Source organism: Brachyistius frenatus, unplaced genomic scaffold (assembly GCF_029030835.1).
Source record: "Brachyistius frenatus isolate BFR_SWC_R1_liver_20210118 unplaced genomic scaffold, ASM2903083v1 Contig_107, whole genome shotgun sequence".
Taxonomy (NCBI): Eukaryota; Metazoa; Chordata; class Actinopteri; family Embiotocidae; genus Brachyistius; species Brachyistius frenatus.
In genome coordinates this window covers 523,805-548,331 of record NW_027210706.1, presented here as the reverse complement: position 1 = coordinate 548,331, position 24,527 = coordinate 523,805, and the positions used below count along the sequence as shown (strand labels likewise).

At 39.7% G+C, this 24,527-nt stretch overlaps 1 protein-coding gene across 1 annotated transcript in view; it reads left to right on the top strand.

Moving 5' to 3' along the window:
• LOC138628878 (capping protein-inhibiting regulator of actin dynamics) overlaps positions 1–24,527 on the top strand; it is a 53,918-nt gene that overhangs the window by 17,272 nt on the left and 12,119 nt on the right. Inside the window, exons 2-6 of the mRNA XM_069712188.1 lie at positions 8,534–8,616; positions 14,721–14,901; positions 16,807–16,933; positions 19,632–19,772; positions 19,878–19,937. Of these exons, the coding sequence (XP_069568289.1) occupies positions 8,534–8,616; positions 14,721–14,901; positions 16,807–16,933; positions 19,632–19,772; positions 19,878–19,937 (592 nt within the window). The remainder of the gene's footprint in view (positions 1–8,533; positions 8,617–14,720; positions 14,902–16,806; positions 16,934–19,631; positions 19,773–19,877; positions 19,938–24,527) is intronic.

Sequence of the window (24,527 nt, the reverse complement as noted above, 5' to 3'; positions counted from 1 at the left end):
CAACCTGAGATTGCATATGGTAGCCTACATATTTAGCATTGTGTATACACTTGGAAGTTGACTTTCATGATGCTGCTGTCTGGACATACAACATGCCTGTCGACAGCTGTACGGAGTGGTTCAGCCCAGTTTATCATTTGAGCTGCCTGGAAATTTCCGTCTCCTCCCTCGCTGTTCTGTCTTGATTCATTTATGCGACTCTCTTTTCTCTCTGTGGAAATTGAAGGCTTTCGGCTTGTCATGGACCCACTAACATCATATTACCCGGGCCAACTTCCTCTGCTCAGCCTCTCATCTTCTCCTAAGACTTAGGAAATAGGGAATCGTTGTTGTTTTTTTAACTTCTTTGCTGTTGTTGGTGGTGAACCTTGCTGCTACCGAAATTAGAGGCTAAATATTGTAGTGAAAGAGTGTAGATCAGTGATGGTCATGTGCAGCATCTCCATCAGGAAGTTGTTTTTTTTAACACTTTTTTTTTTTTTTTTTTTCTGTAGCAAGGATTTGTGTGTTTTAAAAAAAAATGCAAAACACTCAGAGCAACTAAATTCTACATTTAAAACCTTCACTGATCATCTGATAATGAGCAGGTTTACACCAGGAAATTGAATAAGGCAGAAAACAAAAATTTAATTCAAACACTGTTGGCTCGTTCAGCACAAACAGCCCTCACATGACCTGAGTTTAGCTCTGCTTGTGTACAACCACACAGCTGAGGGGTTTGTTCTGCTTGAGCCTGATGGAATATCAGTAGCGGGCCTTAATCACGTTATCTAAACGAGAAGGCATTACAAGGTTTCTTTAACCAGTCACAGTGGCAGCGATGGAGGCTGGATTTCATTCATGTTTTAATCACAAATAGTGAAATACTTCTGTCATTCACTATACTTTGCTAAGCTCTTGGTCTCCGTCACTGCTGCTGAGGCGATGTAAGCCCTTCACTCTGCAGTCCCTAATTGCTGTTGTAATGTAATCAGGTCGATATTAGCCTCGTTTAGCTGGTCGTACAGAACAATTAGCACTGCAGTGGAGTGGATTTGTGTTGTCCAATATGGGACCTGCAATATGTTACTTATTGTTCCTTTTAGATAGATAAGAGGCTTTACTCAGAGAAATTATTTTAGAATCATAAGTAGGTTTATTAACTGTATTAAAGGATTATTTTCTGAGTCACGTATCGGTAAATTCCGGATCTCCAGAGCTACCAGTCAAACATCATGTCAGACATCCACATGTCGGTGTGGGCAGTATAGCCAATTAGTCATCACCGTAAGCCTGTGGTGCACTGAATCTGGCATCACTGGTTCCATTGAGAGATTAGACTGGACTAGATTGGATTTGCTTTACGTCACAAGAGCAGAAACCCCCGTGGACAAAGATAAAGTCATCAGTGTCAGAAGAGCTCACCGTTCACTTCTGTAGCCATCATTCTGAGTTTGTGAGTTTCTCCACGTAGCTTCAGTCCAGTCATGATGGATCTGTGTGGTCGGGATTTGGACGGTGTTCTGTCGACATCAGCTGGACAAGACTTAACTGGCAGCAGATGGCATGGCACTGAAGTGTGTGTGTGTGTGTGTGTGTGTGTGTGTGTGTGTGTGTGTGTGTGTGTGTGTGTGTGTGTGTGTGTGTGTGTGTGTGTGTGTGTGTGTGTGTGTGTGTGTGTGTGTGTGTGTTAATGAGTCTATTTCAACTGTCTAATGAAGGCAACCCCCCCCCCCCCACTGGTCTGAATACCTCTACCTGCTACTAATCTTGTTATGTAATGAGGCTGATATACACGCACACACGCTCATTCTCTCATGTACACACACATGGACAAATACAGCTAATGATGTGCTTGAGAGTTTACACTGCATGTAAAAGTAATGCTGCAAACAGATTAGTATCTAAAAATAAGACAAAGTTCATGAATGCTGTCAGAGAAATGCAAACTTTTTTTTATAAGTGGTGTAAAAGAAAACAATGCTTCCAATAAGCAGACAGAAAGAAGCAATTGAGGTCTCAAAATGTCTCTTGTGGTTTGACATTTTATAGAGTTCCCATTTACAAAAATATGTCGGCATATTAAGTACTCCTGCTATGTAAACATTGCTGTGCCTGAAATATAGTTTTACTGCAATGAGAACAGACTCGCTGCAGATTTATAACGTTCCTCACACCCTCTTTAATATGTCAGACTGCAAGATTATGTTATTTCTGTGCCATAAAATGAATAATGTTGGCTAAAGGAGTGTTGTTATTCTGTCTCATTTACACTAGAAAATTACAGAAATGTCACGAACGTTGCTGGTATAATAATAGAACAAATTCAACGTCACAGTTTCAAGGTATTTTTCTTCACTGTATGTTTGCTATGTAAGAAAAATATGGAAAACTGACTTTGGTCCACAATAAATGATTCGATCACATCTCTGCTGGTGACATAAACTCTTTGAGACTGTATTTAACAATTTTTTCAGGTATGATATATTGTACAAAACATACCTCATGCAACTTGTGTGGATACATGCAAGAATGCGTACACATCCATGTACAGAGTTTGTTAGCTACACTGCTCGGTTTCCATCACATAAAACCCTGATAAATTACAAAACGGACCAGCTTTAAAGTGAGTAAACTATTTACCAGGTTCACATTTTCTGATGATTCAGTTGGTGGACTAATTGCAAAGTTTGAAATCAGGCGTTAGCAACCAGAGTTAACTAATGACTCTTGCACACAGTTACGAAATATTTTTGGAAAATTAACTAAAAAGGTAATTGTTTGCAAATTTCGGTCAGAGAATATGAAGGTGCTTGCATGAGGGTCAAGATCTACTACATATATTTTCTCTTCTTCATCAAATTTTTTTCTTGCAATTTGTTTATTCATTTAATATATTAGAGTGAAGAAAATCATTTTACTAAGCTCCTCTTACCATCTTTGGTTTCAAACCTCACCACTGCTTTGCACTGGAAGGCCTCTGTGTTTACTGTACGACTGTTTTCCATTTTGTCTCTCTTCGTCTCAATATTCTTTCTGTTTATCTAACGACTCTTCTTTCCTTTCATGCTGCTCGTTCCCACAACCCTTCTCTCTGACCCCTTTCCCTCCCTCTGTCTTGTGTTTGTCCCTCCTGTTCTCTCACTCCCCCTCACTTTTTATTTTTGTGTTCTTTCACATCTGTAATTTTCTGTCTTTAAAGTCATCTTTCTGCCTGTCTTTCTGTTTTTCCTTCCTTCCTCTCCGTCCTGCTCGTAGATGAAGCGGAGGATGTCACCATGGGGAGCCAGCTTTGGGCGCAGGTCAGTCACTTTGACCCCTGACCCTTGAGCTGAACATTTGTCCACGATATAAAAATCAACTCAAAAGCCCAGTTGCACCGTCATAAAATGACAGTCGACCTTCAAAACACAGCTAACCATTTTAGAAAATACACTTATTCACTATCCTGATGGATTTAATTAGCCTTCTGTAACCGAGCTTAGCGAGTAGTGAATAGTTTCAGCCCGTGACTGCTCATAAAACAGAAAACATCAGTTTTTCTATTTACTTATTGAATGAACAATGGGATACTGATGGGATTGTGAGCTTTGGTGCTTATAAGTAGGTGTATTTTTTATTTTTTTATTTGGAGAGAGCCAAGGTAGCTTTTTTTCTCTCATGCTACCCGCCTCCTGGATTCAGCTTTGTGCTTAATGCTGAGACATGAGAGGAGTTTTCATCTTTTCATCTGTTTAAAGGCAAGACAGCAAGTAGGAGTAATATATGTTGAACTGTTTGTTTAACAACAGTATCAGTTATGTCAGTTTATTATTTATATAATCTCCGCTAAGGAGGATGTTTGCGGTGCAGTGTGTCTGTTAGTACGTCAGCAGGATGATGAAAAACTGCCTGATTTTCATTTAACTTGTAACCGTGTAGCATGGATCAAAGCAGAACACATTAGATTTAGGGAAATATCCAATTCAATATTTGGAAAATATTACATTTTGGAAAAATTGTCTGTGCAGATCCAGACCTAAATTTTCACAGCATGGAGAGATTGGGCCTTTGGCTCACTAAATATATCTGAAAATCCAGATGATAAACTGTGACAAAACATGATTCATATCACAATACACATACACTGGTACCAGTAATCCTCTGGGATACACATGTATTTCTCAAACTTAGTACAACAAGCAGTCGGGGACCTGGTCTCATGGGGGGAAGAACTGTAACCAGCACATCAGCTGAGTTGTGAGGCTTCTGCTAGGCACAAGCATATTTTGACATTATTCAAATACTTAATAATCCAGACAGATTTGCAAATGATAGAAGAGTTGACTATTGGCCTTGACAGAGGTCTGTACACTCTGAGGGCTGTTTTTAGGCTGTGACATTTAGCATTTCTTACTCACACACTGTAAAACCATAAAATAGGCCTATTTTGCTATTTTAGATGTGCACTGGTTGAATTTTTTTATTTCTAAATATAAGGCAAATACTATTAATTTGGCCTTCATCTATTTATTGTGGTATGTTCATTCTCCCATCCATTGTTATCAAATGCTAAGCCTGTGGTGTTATGGTTTCTCATCTCTCCCTAGTACTTCATACAGCATGTTATATGACTGCCTGTGTTCCTCACTGTTCCAGAGTCCGTATCTGTTTCTTATAGATGTTAGTGTGTGTGTGTGTGTGTGTGTGTGTGTGTGTGTGTGTGTGTGTGTGTGTGTGTGTGTGTGTGTGTGTGTGTGTGTGTGTGTGTGTGTGTGTGTGTGTGTGTGTGTGTGTGTGGTGAACCCTTGGCTGTAGTGTCTCTCTGTGATATCAGACAGGAAATGTATCAGCTCAGCATGATCAGCCCATAACAAAAACAGCTTGTGTCTGTTTATGGCCATGTGATGCACCATTTAAAATAATAGATACCACAGATTCTGGTCTGAAGAAGTGCTGAGTGCTTCTTCAGTCTTACAATATAATTGAATTCCTTTGTTTATGTCTCTGTCTCATCTTCCTTTTCTGATTAAGGAAAAGGTGGCGACTATAATGATGATTCTCCTGACTTTGCCGAGGGTTAAAACGATGATATTAGCTCATGATTACGTGATGGTAGTACTGATGAAACGCTCTCGGCACGTCAACAAACCCTCTGGTATGTTCCGTTTGTTTCTATAATACAGAACGCACTATAAACACAGTTGACATGAAGTTCTCCAGCTGCTTCCCAAACACGGAGAAGAGGCCCATTCACACCAACAGCAAACATGATAAATATGGCCGTCCCATTGAAAAGGAATCATCCTCCACCATAATAAAACATGTTTTATTTTCCCCAAAAACCTCCCAACTCACGGTCGACTTAGTAGCTTTTTTTTTTCAGCTATCAACCATATTGCACAATCTTCATTTGCAGATGCCGTTTGCTCATTTGTCATGGAGACAGGTCTGTTGATAAAAGAGCTAAGTGGCTGTTATGATTGTATTAATGGTACTTTAAGGACTTCTCATTTGTTTAGGCTTCCAGTTAAGTAAACTATGTTTGTGGTTGGACTCATCTGAGGATTTCAGTTATTTAACTAATGAGAAATCAAATGAATGCCAATGTTATGGTTACATGTTAGTCACTTTACATGGTAACTAATCAATATGTGCTCTGCTATTTCTTCAGTGTTATAGATAAAGAATTTGTTTTGATAACAGTTTATAAATCCTGAATATACTTGAATTTAAAAATATGCCTTGTTTTTATGTTTCATCGAACGGTTATCTTTTATTTACTACTTAGTCTAAGGTTATACAACAAAATAAAGAGGTTCTGAAAGGACAGGAAATCTGGTTTAATCTTTATCTGCAAAACATAAGAAAATGATGAATTTAAAAAATATCTGATAACTAGCCACTGTGTTTTATAGTGTTTAGCAGTGCCCTTTAAAATCCTGTATTTTAACTTGAAGTCAATCTGTTATTCAGTTTTGTTAAAGAGATGTGTTTTATGTTCTCTTTGTAAAGTTCCTCACTGCCCACAAATGTTTGAGATATTCCAAATAGTTATATACAGTATAGATATAGATAGACAGGACACTGTTAACAAATCATGGAGGAAAGGGGACTGGTGAATAGTATGTGATGCACAGTTTGTTTCCTCTTGATCAAGACTCACTTTAGTCAACATGCCAGCAATGACAATATTGACATGCTGATTAGCAGGTGTAACGTTTGTTGTGGTCACCATGTTAGCAGAGGTTGTTAGCATGCTACCTTCTGCTTGTTAGCACAAAACAAAGTTCAGCTGAGGCTGGTCCTGTTCTTTAGTTTAGTTATAAACCAAAGTATTTGTAATCTTGATCAGGTAATAGTGCTGCAGGATCACCAGAGGTCATTCTGACTGGAACACGAGCCTAAAAAATTATTGTCAATCTATCCAATAGCTGTTATGGCATTTCACTGACCTCATGATGGTGCCTCTGGGAAAGTCAGGGCATCTCAAAAACCAGCAGGATTCACCCTCTCGGTACCATAAACATCTTTATGAACTTTCATGGCGATACATCCAATATGTGTTGAGATATTTCAGTCCCAACTGACATGAGAATAAGCAATTAGATTATCTCAGCCAGAGCAGTGGTAAACAGGGCAGGCCAGTTTTGGTTTAGATGGTCTCGCTGTCCATTTCACCCGCTACCACTCTACTGTAGACTTCGTGGTCCTGCACATGCAGCTCGACAGGTTTCAAGCTTATTGTTATCTGCTGTAAATGAAAGAAATTGTGCCAAGATAAGCTGAATTATTTTTCTCTCCCTGATCTTATTCTCATGACCTCCACAGACTCTGGGAGCATGACTGCACCAAAACTGATGGTCACAATTACTTTGATATATCAGTTTACTGAAAACTATATCAGTAATGACTCAGCTTCCCATCAAACTGCACAGGAAATATTGTTCATGCAGCACAGTGCATAGCTAATTAAGTTTGAGACTAGAATAGGGAGTCATGTAGAACTTGGTGAATTAATGATCCCTCTATATGAGAGATGAACTAACTGGTTCAGCATGCTAGAGCTGCACTCTCACATGACCTTGAACTTCCTGTCTGCTGGGGAGAGCTCAGCCCGGTGAAATTCAGTGAAATAAGTGTTTGAAAACTGAAAAGTAACCAGATGAGGACTTGTAAGTGAACATACTGTTGTCTTTACAGTAAAGGTTCCCTTAACAGCCTGAATGTGATGCACTCCATGCTGCTGCACAGTGAGAGCAAAAAACAAGATACCACTTTATAATGGGATTTAGTGTCTGTTTGAGTTTGTGTTGGATGTTGCTGGGCAGTGGACATTTTAGTCAATCGAAATGGTTGGCAGAGCAGAGCACTGGAAACATACCTGAGATGCCTCTGTTGAGGCTGTTTGGATTGTAGTGAGGGATCGGACTGGAGATTGGATTTATATTGGACTGCAGTGTAACACAGCGCCTTGGACTGATACACAAGTTTAAATAACAAGTCAAAGTGCATTTCAAGACACACTACGCATGTTCAGCTTTTAAAGGTCCCATATTTCCATTTCGTTTTTGATAATAAAGCCGGTTTAGGTGCTAAATACATCAAAGTGTCAAAACCTTCAGTCCACTGAGGAATGCACACAGCATGTATTCAGCAACTGTCTTGTTTGGACGAGCCTTTTGGACTTTCTTAAATTTGTGATGTTGCAGTAAATTTGTGATGTTGCAAACTCATGCTCATATCACATGTCGACCCTCAGCACAGCCCACTGCCCAACATTTTATGCGAAGAAAACACCAAGTGGTCATTTCATTGCTACAAGACCAAAGCAGACCTGTGTTTGATCTGGCTGTGTGTCACTCAGAAAAGAGTCAGCTGATCAGAAGAGCTTCATTGACATAAATTAACCTTAAAGACACCGACACAAAACAGCCTGTTCTTGGCAGAGCTCCAGAGAGAAGCTTAGGGGAGAAGATGTAAAACTATACTGAGATTGTTTATCGTGCTTAAAACCACAAACATATATTCCTATGAATATCAAGGCTGTAAATAAAAACTGGAAAAGAGTAAAATATGGGACCTTTTAAGGAAGGAAGAACTAGATTATCATTAATGCATTCAGGGGTTATATAAAGGGTTTGAATGAATGTGTCTGTCCTTTGTGATGCCACAGTGTTTGCCACCTGTCCTTTTATTAGTAGTCACGACACTCCCGAGTTTGACTTTAATCACTTCCATCCAGTGATTTTGCTCACATTACAAGTAGTGGCTGCCACATGAGCAAAATAAGGAGATGGAGGTAGATTATTACGATAATAATAATAATCTATAACAGAAATGCAGTTGTAATAATATAATCTCATTGTTTTTTGTTTGACCAAATGTTGTTGCACAGATGATGACTGCAAAAAAATATATATATTTTAATTTAAAGTTATTTTGTATGACCCAGTGAATGATCTGAGTATCCAGCCTTTCCTTGATCTATTTGTGGAACTCATCTGATTGTACTTACAATCATTAAATAATGAGAAACAGTTGTGCTCATCTTCTGTATCTCTCTGTCTCCCAGCAGTGACAGTGCTGCCATGGCGTCAGGACCTCCAGACGTGATGACCAATCAGGAGCCTGCTGAGGTCCAGGAAGAGTGCTCAGGTAACAATTTGATTAGATGTTAGCTTAATAATTGACTGAATATCTAATCATTACATATTCACAGTGTGTTTCTTCAGTGAAATCCCACAAAAACGTTTTGTCTCCAATTGTTAGCCTTTTCTTTTCATCTTGAATTGGGATTTAACAAGGTCATCCAACATGCAGGAAGTGTGAAAAAAGCCTTTTATGGATTTTGTATGAACTGTTCCTATTCAGCAGATAACAAATTGCATACAACTTCTCAGTTTCTATGGTTATTGAGTTACATCGTTAAAAAATAAATCCTATTTGCTCTGCCCTGCTACTAACCATTAAAGCTGTGACCAATGTGACTGCAGCAATGAAGGCAGTTTTTATTCATCCTGAAGGTGAAACAGCTCACAGAGTTTCTTGACAAAAGTAAATGTTTTCAGTGTCTGAATTTTAATTTTAGGGACAACAAAAACAAGATTATTAGCTTGTGTTTCCAAGTACAGGGATGCATCTGCTTGTGATACCCAGGCAATTTAAATATTTTAGCAGTATCATATACAGTATAAAAACCTTCTGCAAACAATTGTAAAACTGCACAAACACAAAACTATTTGCCCTTGTTTTGATTTGATTTTGACAGCTCCACACAATGTGTACACACACTCCCAGCAAAGATCAGCTTTAAAAATCTTAATCTAGTTGCAGCTGGTGGCAGGAAATGAAGGAACACACATCACCAAATGCTCATATACAGACACACACACACACACACACACACACACACACACACACACACACACACACACACACACACACACACACAAAAACAGATGGACAGCAGTACATATGCTACAGAATGGGAAGCAGGAAGAGATGTATTTGGAGGTCAGAGAGGTGTCTGTGTGGGTGTGGGAACTGAAGCTTCTTGGATTTTGTGAACACAGTATGAGCACAACATGCTCAGTGGAAACAGTATTTCATGCCAAGCTTTAGTGTAGACCTGAACTAAGTCCTCTTTAGATTCTGACATTTCAGTGAAAAACGATCTTATGAAGTTAGTTACAGGAAACAGGCCATTAGTTCTCAATTTAATGAATCACTTCAATTTGACTTCTACATATAGGACAGTGGACCATCAAGCGGGACTCCACAGAACATGGAGTCTGCCAGCCATGTCCATCTCAATATGTTGATGTTAAGCCAGTGACAGTGCAAGACAGACAGCTTATCTCTGATTGGTGACAGAGTATGTGCTGTGTTTTAATTGGATATGCTGAAGTCTCTGTATAGCAATACAAGGTTGAACCAGCTTTCTTCTTCCTGTCCTTCTGTTTTATTATAATTTAAGAGACTTAAATTGAAAGTTGATTTCAAATTTGTCGTATTTTTATGCCTCCACACGGACGACAACTGCCATCTGTCCAATCGTCCATCTGTCCATCAGTCCCATTCTCACGAACAAAATATCTCAGTAAATCATCAAACATGCCTCTGTGACCTCACAAAACACGTTTATGGCCATAACGTCAGAATTCATATGCAAATTACAATTGAATTTCACACAGATGTCTATTAGTATAAAATAATATATACCAAGGGTCAACTTCACAGTAACATAATGTTCTGCAAAAAAACATTTTCTGGCCATTATTCAACGCCATAACGTTTGTTCGGATACTGAATTGCACTAATCGTGGATGTGGTGATTGTACAGATCTTCTGTGCTTGCAGGTTGAAGACGTGTGTGAAGCGTTTATGTTTTAGAATCTGTAGCATTTTTGCAGCAACATCCATATTTGGCTCATGACTACAACTTTGTCCTCTCAGTTATTGGCCAAGCATGTGAACACATACAAGGATTCCTTCAAAGTCTTCACTACAGGATGCAGTAATTCTAGCTCTTTTTACTGTTTTTATGATGACTGTGCTGGATCACAGAGATAGGCACTAAAAGTAGTTTGGTGCTGTGGACCACAGGGAGCGTTGCTGGGAAGATTAACTGGTCATTCTCCATCACCACAACGAGAGCCAATAAATAAATAAAGCTGGCCAGCCTCCCTCATTTTTCATAATACAGGAAAATAAGTAAGGTGCCTTTGGTCCCTTCTCCTGTCCATGTTTCCCTTTCAAAGGTCACCATCCTCTCAGTGTGTAAGCTGAGATCAGTTCTCCCTAATATTGACCTTAGACAGCATTGAAATTCCCACACCTCTTTTCTGAGTATGTGTCAGTAGTTATGTTAGTGACTGAAAGAACGTATATTGGGAAATTATAATATCTTTGTTCTGCAATGACCACAGAGCTACACTGACCTTCCACTGAATCAGTGGCCTTTTTCAGCTCTCTATGAGTGCAGACCTTTAGCTTAATAGTGTATTGTGCCTAAAATAGCAGAATAAATGGCACTGTGGGGTGGTGCTTCCCCTTGATATTTCATCTTGGCCCTGCAGAAAGGCCTCTGAAGCTTCCTCAAAAAGCAAGTTGAAAGCAAGTTGAAAGCTCCTCAAGTAAATGTAGAAGTTCACATTGTGGTGTCAAACAAAAGAGGAGAGAATATCCATCCAGCATATCATTGCAGAATTGAATGAAAAACTACATTATATTCAGTGTGGTTTAATTGCAACTCATCAAGATGCTATGTTTAGTACTCCATGCTGGAAAAATAAAACAGTTTGTTGCTGCAGTTTAACTGTAACTTGTAGTTGTTGCGATTTAAAAAAAACAAAAAAAACAATGTGACGCACGCAAGGTTTCAAAAGAAAAGATATGTGCTATAAAAAGTCAAATGCTTCTTAAGTAAATTACCCATAAATTTAAAGCATCTTGGACCCTGCACCAGGTTTAGATACCAAACATTTTTCAGTTGTGACTTAGCGCCAACCTAAAATCTGATATTTAGACAAGAAGGAATGCTCAAGGATTCCCCACAAGGACACAAAAATGACAGCTCATATAAATAAAGAATGTATGGTTTTTTTTAAAGTCTGTTCCAAAATGTTTTTATAGATGGCCCAGGGATGTGAATTGTCAAAATAGTTTGACCACAGCTGTTCTGTTTTTGTCTTGGCTACTCCTTAGTCCGTGCCATGTTTCCCTCTATTTTTTTTTATTTTTTTTTTATCTCCGCACAGTTCAATTCAATTCAATTCAACTTTATTTATACAGCGCCAAATCACAACATAGGTTATTTCATGGCACTTAACACATTAAAGTCCTTACAGCAGAACTTTACAATATTATATAGACAAACCCAACAATTCAACAATTCCCACATAAGCTAGGAGGGAAAAAAAACCTCCTCTTTAAGGGAGAAAAACCTCCAACAGAGGGAAGAAAAAACTCCCTTTTAATAGGAAGAAACCTCCGACAGAACCAGGCTCAGAGGTGGGCAGCCATCTGCCTCGACCGGTTGGGGTGAGAGGAGAGCAGAGAGAGACAAGGACAGCATAGAGATAGAAGAGAAGAACTGTTGGTGGGCCTGACAATCACAGAGCAGAGACATGCAGCTCCATGGTGGGACATCTACAAAAGAAAGAACAGAAACGACGCGAACGAGGGGACTGAATAGAGAGAGACAACAGACGAGAAGCAGAAACTATGGGAGAGAAAAAGCATGAAGTTAATGAGATGTGATGTTGAGACATGAGTCTACAGACAGTTAAAGAGTGAGAGGAAACAAGCTCAGTGTATAAACGAGGTCCCCCAGCAGCATTGGCCTATAACAGCATAACTAAGGGTTGGTTCAGGTCTACCTGAGCCAGCCCTAACTATAAGCTTTATCAAAAAGGAGAGTTTTGAGTCTAACCTTGAAGCTAGAGAGGGTTTCTGCTCCTCAAACACAAACTGGGAGCTGGTTCCACAGGAGAGGAGCCTGAAAACTGAAGGGTCTGCCTCCCATTCTACTTCTGTAAACTCTAGGAACCACAAGTAGACCAGCGTACTGAGAGCGAAGTGCTCTGCTAGGATTACATGGTTCTATAAGATCTCTAAGATATGATGGAGCCTGGTCATGTAGGGCTTTGTAAGTCATCAAGCGAATTTTAAATTGTATTCTTGATTTAACAGGAAGCCAGTGAAGAGAAGCTAAAACTGGAGAAATATGATCTCTCTTGCTAAATCCCCTCAGTGCTCTTGCTGCAGCATTTTGGATCAGCTGCAAGGTTTTTAATGAATAATTTGGACATCCTAACAGCAAGGAATTACAATAATGCAGCCTGGAAGTAACAAACGGATGAATTAGCTTTTCTGCATCACGCTGAGGAAGGATTTTCCTGATTGTATTAACATTACGTAGATGAAAGAAGGCAGTTCTGGAGATTTGCTTTATCTGGTGGCTAAAGGACAAGTCCTCATCAAATATGATTCCAAGGTTCCTCAGTTACTCTGGATGACGTTGTCTTGGCCTCCAGCAAAACTAAGTGATTAGAGAAAGAGTTTCTGAGGTGTGTAGGACCAAGTACAATAACTTCTGTTTTGTCTGAATTTAGAAGCAGGAAGTTTTTGGTCATTCAGGCCTTTATGTCTTTTAGACAGGCTTCAAGTTTTACTAACTGATTTGTTTCATCTGGTTTTATAGAAAGATATAGCTGATTGTCATCTGCATAACAATGGAAGTTTATACTTTGCTTCCTGATGACATCTCCTAATGGAAGCATTTAAAAAGTATTGGGCCTAACACTGAGCCTTGTGGAACTCCATAACTAACTCTTGTTTGTCTGGAAGACTCATTGTTGACATGAACAAACTGGAATCTATCTGATAAGTTTGATTTGAACCAGTCTAATGCAGTTCTGGGATACTTTGTATCTATGTACCATGTCTTGGTGGATATTTTTGGAGAAGTACTTTTTTAAATATTTCATCTTCAATTTGTTTTACATACATTCATATTCCTTATCAAAACCTGGAACCTACATTACCCACAATGCAACTCAATCAATTCCAGTGTGTTATGCTCCAGCAGTAACAAACAGTGACGTCACCCATTGGTTTGTGAACGGCTATCATGTGGCCTCAAGTTCAGATTTATGCTAACGCCTTCTTGATAGTTGGGAGCGGTTTGGAGCTGGTAGTAACCATTTTTGGACAAGCTGACTCGATTTGATTGGAAACCTGGATACTATGTCCCGCCCACTGATAGCCGTAACCTGATTGCACCACGAGAGTGTCAATCAAACAGTCATGCTCCCCAAAAAGCACAGCTTTTTGAGGCTAATTTTTCTAATTAATAAAATTATATTGAGATGGACCACCAGAAAACTCATAAGAAGGACTGACTTTAGCTGGAAACACTGAAATAACATGATGAAGCAAGAAGACAACAAAAACAAAACAAAAAAATGTCCCCTCGGGGATTAATAAAGTAACTACCTAACCTAACCTAACAAGAGGCTTTTTGGAGCCAACCTCTAGTGGCAGTCGGTGGTATTTCAGCTTAAGGCACTTTCCGCATTGGCCTCATTTTTCAGACCCAGAAGCGACGCCCACTATTATATAGAGTCTTTGGTTATCCTAGCCATGGCAAATGTAGCCACACTCCCAATTTTTTTTTTTTTTTTTTTAACTTTGCTAAATATCAGTATGTTGGTATTGTCACAATATACAGTATGTAGCATTTAGCTCAAAGCACGATTGCACTTCAGTAAGCCTCACTGAAGTGCCAGCAGGGCTGCGGTCCCACACTCTGTATACTACTGCTTGATTTGAACAGAAACCTGTAGTATACAGATGCAGAGGCAGCCCACAGCCCTGCTGCCTGCAGGCCACAGAGCGGACCAGTGGGCATTTCAAGCTGTTGATGATTGCCTTGGTGACTAACAGCAATGAAAGCCGTTTGTAGCTGTTTAAGGAGATATAAAAGAGCTGTTGAGTTTTTCCACTGTGGTGTTAATGGACGTGGACTCACTGTGGGGGAGGGTTTACAAGCATCAGTTTATGCGTGTGTGTATGTCTCTGTCTTGGTGTGTGGTTCCTCCTGGGCTGCCTACCTGCGCCTTTACAGCCAACACAGGGCTAATTGCTCTTTAACTGGGGTAGTGTGTAAAGATGCCGTGGCTGTAATTTTCTCATTAATATATCACTGTGCACCACTGTGCAGTCGGTCGTAACGATTCGGACTTCTGTCCTCTCAGGAAAGAAGAAGTCCAAGTTCCAGACGTTTAAAAAATTATTCGCCAGGAAGAAGAGAAAGGAGCCGTCAGCTGCCGGAGCAGACGCGGGCCTTAAATCCAGCCAATCCAGCGACAATGTCAGCAAAACATCAGAGAAGAACGCACTCACTCGGGCAGAGAAGGATAAGGATAAGGGCTCTGGGTAAGATAACACGTGTTCACTGTGACTGCAACACGCACACGACAGTACAGACACAGACTGTGAGTTCCCATCAACAGGCCTGATATCTGTTTCTGTATGGGAAAAAAAAAAAAAAACTGCAAGTTTTCTGTGTTGTTTAATGGAGACATGTTTCATTAATGGTTGGTTAAATGCTCAAATCTGCATCTCAAAAGACAGAACTTTTTGCACTTTTTATGAGCTGAAAGGTTAGATTTATTGTAGCATTTAAGTGTCATCCTAATTCTGCGCTGTTATGAAAGTGATTGAGTTCTTCAATTACTTCTACAGCACTAGCATTGCACTTTTTTCTTGCGTTTTAATTTTTATTTACATCATATTTGTCTCAGACAAAATCCTAATATTAGTTTTTACTGTAAATACAGTACCAGTCAAAGGTTTGGACACCTTCTCATTCAATGGTTTTTCTTTATATTTATTTTTTTCTACATTGCAGATTAATATTGAAGACATCAAAACTATGAAGGAACATATATGGAATTATGTGGTAAACAAAAAAAGTGTTAAACAAACCAGAATATGGTTTATATTTTAGATTCTTCAAAGTAGCCACCTTTTGCTTTGATGACAGCTTTGCACACTCATGGCATTCTTTCAATCAGCTTCATGAGGTCGTCACCTGGAATGGTTTTCCAACAGTCTTGAAGGAGTTCCCAGAGGTGCTGAGCACTTTTTGGCTGCTTTGCCTTCACTCTGCGGTCCAACTCATCCCAGACCATCTCAATTGGGTTTAGGTCGGGTGATGGTGGAGGCCAGGTCATCTGACTCAGCACTCCATCACTCTCCTTCTTGGTCAAATAGCCCTTACGTAGCCTGGAGGTGTGTTTGTGGTCATTGTCCTGTTGAAATACAAATGCTGGTCCCACTAAGCGCAAACCAGATGGGATGGCATGAGGTGTAATGGTGTGGGGGGCTTTGCTGGTGACACTGTTGGTGATTTATTCAAATTTCAAGGCATACTTAACCAGCATGGCTACCACAGCATTCTGCAGCGACATGCCATGTTTTGTTTACCACATAATTCCATACGTGTTCCTTCATAGTTTGGATGTCTTCAATATTAATCTACAATGTAGAAAAAAATAAAGAAAAACCATTGAATGAGAAGGTGTGTCCAAACTTTTGACTGGTACTGTACATCAGTGTTTCCCTCTTACATGTTTTTCTATGAAGGTGGAAATGCATCTAAAATAGCACTCAGAACATTGTAGGACACTAAAAGTGAAACCAAGATTGATGAAGTGATTTTTAGGGTAGTACCAGCTTACATATGTGTGTTGATTCATTCCTGCAAAAGATGAATCCAATATACTCATAGTAGATACCAGTAAGGATTTGTATCCCATACTGTGTTTTTATCCACTATGTTTGGTGTCCATCTGCCAAGTCAGATAAACATCTTCTCTTTAAGAGAGGAAGATCATGTTTTAACATTCATCTCCTGTTCTGGTGAACTCACCTCAGGCTCGTGGCTTCCTGTTTTTGTAAGAGGTAGTGGAATGTCTCTTCCTGTGGACGAGTCCTGAATTTCTTTTGTTTTTCTAAGCAGTGCCACTTCCTGCCTCGTCTGCTCTTCATCTGTGTCACAGGATATATCCAGTTAATCATCATTAAGGGGCAACAAACCATACTAGAAAAAGCAAAATATCAGTTTGATGGATAATTATTTTCTAAATTCGAGAAGATAAATGACTCAAGTAAGGTGAATGACTTTTAAACCCTCTACATTGTAAGTTTATGTTTATGGTATTTATTTTAAGCCTCTGAGCTTTCATCCAGTTCATTTCACATTATTTGTTTTCATTTTAAAGCTGTGAAACATCACTTTGTGCTTTATTTATTTCTTTGTCTTCCTGTTCCCCAAAGGTCAAAGATCAGTCTTGGCAGCAAAGCCTTGTCACATGACTCTGTCTTTGTTTCGGACTCATTGGAGGCCAACGAGGCTCTCAGGGCCTCTCAGGACAGCATCCATGGGAAAGTCAAATCACTGCAGGTAAAATACAAATAGAGCAGGATAATGTTCAACCACTGGATCAAAGTTAAGCTAAGCCAAGCATAAAGTAAATCCCTCCCAGGTTTAGGATGTAATGCTGAGAAAGGAGGACTTTACTGCAGGGATTTATACGGAATAATAAACAAGTTAAGATTCATGTCTGATGCTAGTTTTTGTGTCTTTTGGAGGGATGATGTCTGATCCTGTGCTGCTCACAGTTGTAAACAGTGTTCATCAGACAGAGTATATTTAAGTCGTGCAGTTACACCGTAGGACTGAGTAGAACAGGTAGCATCCCATAAGGTTACACTTTTATTTAAAAACCACTTTGTAGATCCATACTTAAGTGTAGTGTGGTAAACACGACAGTTCAAACGGGCAGAACTGATGTGTATGACAGAGAGATGAGAGCCCTGTCACCGCAAAATGAAAGGATTGCACGACAATAAGAAAAGCAGACAGATGGAACAAATATCTGTCACAACAATGGGCAAAAACAGGAAGACATGAGACCCAAACGGACAGACTGACCTCCACTAAACTGCAGGGGAGTGAGAATTAAACAGCGCTTTACGGGGTTTTTGCTAAAAGGGAAAACTTTCTCTTGAGGAAGTGTTTGATTTGAGCCTGTTTGCAGATGAGACAGGATCCTAGACAGAAGCTGCTAATACATTGATTTGCATAAAGTGAGTTTATAGTGAAAAACAGTCTGATGGAGATTTCCTGACCTTAATCCTCGCTCTGAGCTCAGCTGCCTGTTTGATAAGCAGAAAGAGGTCGTCCTGGAGCCAAATATAAACACATTATGTAAGGATCGATATGTTACGAGGTGCACAGGTATTAGAACATAATGCACAGTACAACACTGCGGTGCATCTAACTTGGTCACGTAATGACCAAAGTGTTATTTTGGAGAGATTTCAAACAGGGTTGTGCTTCTGTCATGAAGATCATGAGTCCAAACCTGTTAAAAGCAAAACCATCCCAGGATATGTTTGACATCTGTATTATTTTCTTACTATTTGCAAGTACAATGTAAATTAAAATGATTAAGAAACATTGTTTTTAATGTATTTATTGCCCTATAAAACCGTCCAAATGTTTCAAAGCCCTCTCCATAGAGCCAGGATATAATTCTGATGGAGACACACCAAATCCCTTTAAGTTATTTTTGACTTCAGAATGTGGACTAAAAATACCAGAAAGTAGTTTATATGCAGTATCGTCAAAGGTAAAGTACTGACAGGCTAATGGCTTTGCAAGCATATTATGCAGAGCTGAGATATTCACTGAACCAAACTGAACAGTTGGCATAAAAAAGGAACATCACACAGTTAAAAAAGAAAGGCAAGAAAAAAGAAAGAGGGAATGATATTTCAGTCTTTTCAAAACTGAAGTAAGAAACTGAGTTTAACATGAAAAAAGATTGGATGCTGACGTGGCAGTTTTTTTGGTCTTTTGCCACACACTTGCACCAGTAGCACATCTTTAGCTGGACCACAACAGCAGGACCAGCCCTAAAGGCACATTTCTGTCCCCAAAGTTGTTCCAATAGTTGACCGACTTCCTGATTTCAGCCTGTCACCGATTGTGAGGTCTTCTGGCCTGCACAGAAAAGCTCATTTCAGCCTCTCTATATCTGTCATGTTATTCTCTCGGTCATTACCCGGAGTTCATGACCAGGTGAGGGTAGGGATGTAGACTGACCAGGAAATAGAGAGCTTTGCCTCATGGTTCAGCTTCGTCTTCACCACAACAGTCTGGGACAGCAACCATATTACTGCTGCTGCTTCTCCCATCTTAAACTGTGGTTTTATTCACAGTTATATAGTAGGTTTTGACATAGTCTTTTTAAATCTTAAATGAAGTCATAAATGTGCAGCTATCACAGAACCAAAAAATAAAGATATGTGTAGATAAAACAACCATTTGTACTTTATCAAACACATTTAAATTCAAATTTAGCAATAAACTCTTTCAGATTAATTTGAGCTTCCTATTACAAATGTAAGCAGAGCGATAAGCTATAGTGGGAGCTCCTCCAGTTGTAACGATGTTTAAATATCAACATTGTGTCCTGTGTGTGTCAGCGTGTGCCAGCCCGGCCAAAGAAAAGGTGTATTGTTCGGTGTTTGCTTGGCACCCGAGTCCTTAAGTGACTGTTACAGGGCAACATGCAGATAACAACCCTGTTTGAGTTTCTGTGATAACACACACACACACACACACACACACACACACACACACACACACACACACACACACACACACACACACACACACACACACACACACACACACACACACACACACACACACACACACACACACACACACACACTTTCTCTCTTGAGTGCCAGCTAACTCACAAGTCACCCTGTGTCAGTCTCACTCGTCACTGGTAGGAATTTCCAGACTCTAAAAACAGTGATACTTAGTAGCAACAAGAATGCATACTGACACACCTTTCTTTTTTTTTTTTCCCCCTTTTTATAAAGCTGTAGTTTATGATTTAGTATAAGATTTGATGCTTCATCATCTCAAAGTAATCATACACACAAAACACCTTCTCTTCCTTCTATAATATCTACATCCATGTTTGAAATTTCTCACTCTTACAGGAAGGTGAAAACATACATGACAAGTACGCATACAAACTCTGTCTGCCTCAATGTAAATGTGTGTTATTTTTCTGCAGCTCCAGCTGAAGCAGGCCATGAGACTGGGCTCTCCTCCTTCCCTGATGTGTGTGAAGAGGACAGAAGATGCTGGAACCATGTCTGAGGACAACGGTCTACCCTGCAGTCCACCTGAATACACCACACTTCATGCAGCCATGGTAACATATATATTCAACGCTGTGTTTCCTCTGTGGTCCACCTGAACGCTGGTTGCTGTGGATTGCATTGATCATCGTCTTACTCATTCATTGTGTGTCTCTCAGAATCAGGCTCAGAGGAACAGTTCCATCAGTCTGGAGGGAATAGACAGCGATGACGACCAGGTAAACAAACACCGAACACTCAAACAGTTTATCATTGCACACTAAAAACAATGTCAGTCTCACAATGGATAGCTTAAAAATAACTATCAACATCAATGCTGCAAAACCAGAGATAATTTCCTTGTTTATTCCCTGCATTCTTCTTTCCTTTGAAACCGAACACACCTACAATAACCGCAGTACTTATAACTTTGGTCTGACTAATGTAACTCTGAGCCACTGAGGGGCACTCAGGTGGTGACTTGTAAACTCACTTCTGTCTTTATTCAAGCCTAAATTTGTTTGTTCCATTTCAAACGCGTAATCTTCAACCTCAGCTCATGCTGGATCAAATGACATCACTTGAGTACAATTATTAAATTCCATGCATCTAAGCTGTGATATTTCCCCACACCTGTAAACAGATTTTGCGGTGGGTGGAGATCATTTTTCATTATTACTTTGTAAAGTTGTTCTGTCTAACTTGTTAGTAAACAAATATTCAGCAGTTACAGATCAGTTTTTCTCAAATTTCACAGTCTGGCCATAAAACCAAATTAACAAGCTAAAGGTTGTTAAAAAGCTCCGTAAACCCACAGAGTTTGATTATAAGTCTTTTTAGGTTCAGCACTGTGAACAATCTGTTGACATTATATTTGGACTTTTAATTGTTTGCAAAGAAAATGTGATAGGCAGGTCTTCAGTTTCATCCAGATCCTCTGTCTTTCAAGGTTGGAAAGCAGCTTGACCCACTTATGCACAATTTCTTGTCTATAAACATGTCATACTTTTTCATGGTTTTTCAAAAATGCAGAAAGAAGTCAGACTCAAATGTCACCCTCAACACAATGAAACCCCTCAACAGGGAATCTGCGTTCGTGCTGTAAAGGCAGTTTTAGCTTTGGGTTCATAAATACTGACGGGAACAATTTGAAATTTGTTTAAATTGACAAATTTACTGACAGTATAACTTCCTGGTTGCTAATCAAGACTGAATCCACTAAACCTCTGTACGTGATGCTATTTCAAAATGGGCATCATGGACGTAGTGTTGTGATTAGATTGCCCCTTCAACAGCTTAACAACCATTCAAGTGATCTCAGGTGAACTCCGTATGATCTCGTATGATATGTGATTTGTAAAAGCCAGGAGGATCCTTCAGGCTGAATGAGTGTGGAGCTTTATGTGATTGTGACATTTGTCTTCATGTGACTACGATGGTGAAAACATCTCATGATCCTCTCTAATCACTAAAACACTTCTCATTATAAAAGAATCCCTTCAAGCAAATTGACCTCTTTCTGTTTTTCCCCTTTATTGCTCTCTTCTCCATATGTTGTTCGCTCTTTTACCATCTATCACTTTATCCTTTTATGTCCTTATTTCCTGACCTACTGTATGAATGTCTGTGGTTTTAGCGCACGTGACTTAAAATGTCCCATTTGCTCCCCAACAACACTGTCAGTTTAAACAATTTAAAATGACTACTTTTGGATGGAGAGGATGTTGAGTGCCAGTTCATGATAAGACAAATGTCCTGAAAACCTCAATTATCCATTTAGTCTCTCTGGTTGTAATGTGGGCCAAAAGCACAGTCAGCAAAGTATGACAAATGAGCATTTAATGATAGTGTAGTTTTAGCAATTTCGGAAGGGTTATGGCCGGTCATTTTCCCACTGGAAACGCCACAAACGGCCAGCTACAAAGACATTCATACAAAAACATAAAATATCCCCTTTAAAGTGCAGTCAAGGAGGACAGTAGTGACTTATGAATTGCAGTCGCAGTGGCACTTTCTGGAGTTTTTCCATTCACTCACGACAGACTTCATGGAGACACAGAATGTTTCATTTTTTTCTATTTAACTTCTAAAGAGGAAGTTGATGTCATTGTGGCACTTGAAGCTTTCTATGTGTTTTACACGTGTTCATATCAGCTTACGATCATCCTGGGCACTCGGGTGGAGGTCAGTCTTATATTTAGTGTAAACCCAGTGAAAAGAGTGAAGGCTTTGTCACCTGTCGACATACACTTTAGAGCAGAGTTCCCAAACTGTTCAGACCAGTCTCTACCACTTTGTAACAAACCAAATATAACAAGGCAATATCCTTGTTAAGTCTAAATAATAACAACATAAAGCTGCTGTTTCAAAACCAAAGCATACATTTCCATCTCTTGCTAGAAGTGGTGTCACTCGTCGACTCCGACTCCTCTTCAGCTTTGAGAGGTTCATCTGACCTGTCAGGTGTCACTTTCCTTTTGACCTTTTTTGGACCTTGTAGCAATTTCAGATTTCCACTGCGCTTGTTAATCAACAACGAGGAGTCCAAATCTGACTGTGTCGGACGTGACGTCAGCCTACATGGGGAAGCACAGGCACATTTTATTTCAACAAGTCATTTTTAAAGCATCATACTGCGATGTGTATATTTAATAACTTTTGTCTGTAATAAATTAGATAAAATATTTAAAAAAACTAAATTTGGGGGTTTGGACCTATTAGAGTGAAATTATTAATCATTTCAGTGAGTCTCCTGCATATCACCAGGTGGCTCCTCACGTGCAACTGGTGGTACACGGGCCACAGTGTTGGAATCACTGCTTTACCCCACAAGTTATGAGTTTGTTGCTCTTGAATTGTGCAAAATGGAAGGAGTTTAGCTCCTGGGTTATCTGAGCTTTAGAGATTCATTCACTTAAAGCTGCACTATTCAATATTTTTATTTTATGGCTGAAATAAGCATGTGTAAGGCAAATGAGTAACAAACCCACAGAGAATTATCACTTAAGTCTGCTGTTCCCCTCAGGTCTGCAGAGCAGTTTAGCATCTTTAAACTCTTCACCATCTCTAATCACTGTGTTTCGGTTCACTCTCACGCTCTCATCAGCATCATTTAGCTGCTTTTAACAACAAAAAAACAAACAACAAAAAAAAACAACACAGCCAGCAATTATCTGTAAACATAGACACCTTCATCTCATTAGCATCAGCTGTTAAGAGCTGCAAACAAAATAGAGATAAGAGATTAAATATTGGACTTTCATACATGGCCAGAGATACAACTCTTTCACCTGTATGGGATGATAATATGTTAACATTGTGTTTTCGCTTAAAATAATCAGTTATTGCAGGTTAACCGAGGTTACATTGAGCTTTTAATTCAGTCAACATCAGTTTGGGAGGCTGTGAGTGAAGTATCAGAAAGAAGCAGTCCTTTAAATATAGCTGTCTGTCAGTATTGATGTTTTTGGTCTTTTTTATTCTTTTAGGATATAAATAGATTCGTTGGATTTTTGGATCCTTCTTAAATCAGATGTATGTTAGATTTCCATCTGAGGATTGATTTAAATAACTTCTTCATTTTCAGTTCATACATTCATTTCAAAACACAAATGTATATCTGTGCTTTGTTGTGAGGCTTGAAGATGGACTTTGTGTGTGTGTGTGTGTGTGTGTGTGTGTGTGTGTGTGTGTGTGTGTGTGTGTGTGTGTGTGTGTGTGTGTGTGTGTGTGTGTGTGTATTGGTGGGTGTGGTCATAACCAATCCTCAAGTTGCTCTTCAAACCTTAAATGGTAGTCTTCAGTTAGACCCCCTCTTCCTCTGTAAGCCTCTTTCTGTCTTTCCTTCTCTCTGTTTTTCTGACCTTCTTTCTCTTTTGTGCAGCCACAGTCCTGTACATGTTATTCCACTGACCTACTGTGTGTGTGTTCACAGTGCATTCCAATGGTTTCTTTGGCAGTCAGCATGTCTGCTTGTAGTTATAGTATTCAGAGTCTGCCTCGACCCGCCTCTCCACACCCCACCCCCCCAACCCCTCTCACACACACACACACACACACACACACACACACACACACACACACACACACACACACACACACACACACACACACACACACACACACACACACACAGAAAGACACGCATACACACGCATACACAGACTCAGTAAACCTATATGTCATTAACCCTCCCGTTGTCCTCTGGTCAAAATGACCCGCAGCTGTGTTCAACCAAGTTCTATTTTATTTTCATATTTTTGGGGATCATTGGTGACAAGGAGGCTGTGAGGGTTTCTTTAAAGAATGATGACCAATGATCCCAAAAATATAGAAATAAAATAGAACTCGGTTGAACACAGCTGCACGGTTGAAAATTATATTTGACAAACTGAAAAGCAACAAAACTTCTCAGGATAACTCGCAGACTTTGCGGCGCATCTTTCACTTTCTGTTGAAATAAGTCCAAATGTGAGAGCGGGAAACTCCTCCAGTGGTGACAGAGTAAGTGTTGGTCCTGCAGATAAGGACAGCTAATGTTTATACAGCTGGACTCTCCCTCTCTCTGTCGGTCTGTTTCCTCTGCTTTCTTTATCTGCTGCCCTCATGATTGAAGTGAAATTCCACCTTTTGTCATAATCCACACACACTATTCATCTCCCCTTTAAACAGTTGGGTGAGTTTCTCAAAGACGGGAACAAGAGTCAAGTCTGCGAGGTGACCAGCTCTGTCTGGAGCTGATCCACTGGGACACAGTTGGCGGCAGACTTTGTAGATACAGTGGCATGTGTGTGCCTTTTCCTCATCCTTGCCAGTGAGGCTTCCCCGAA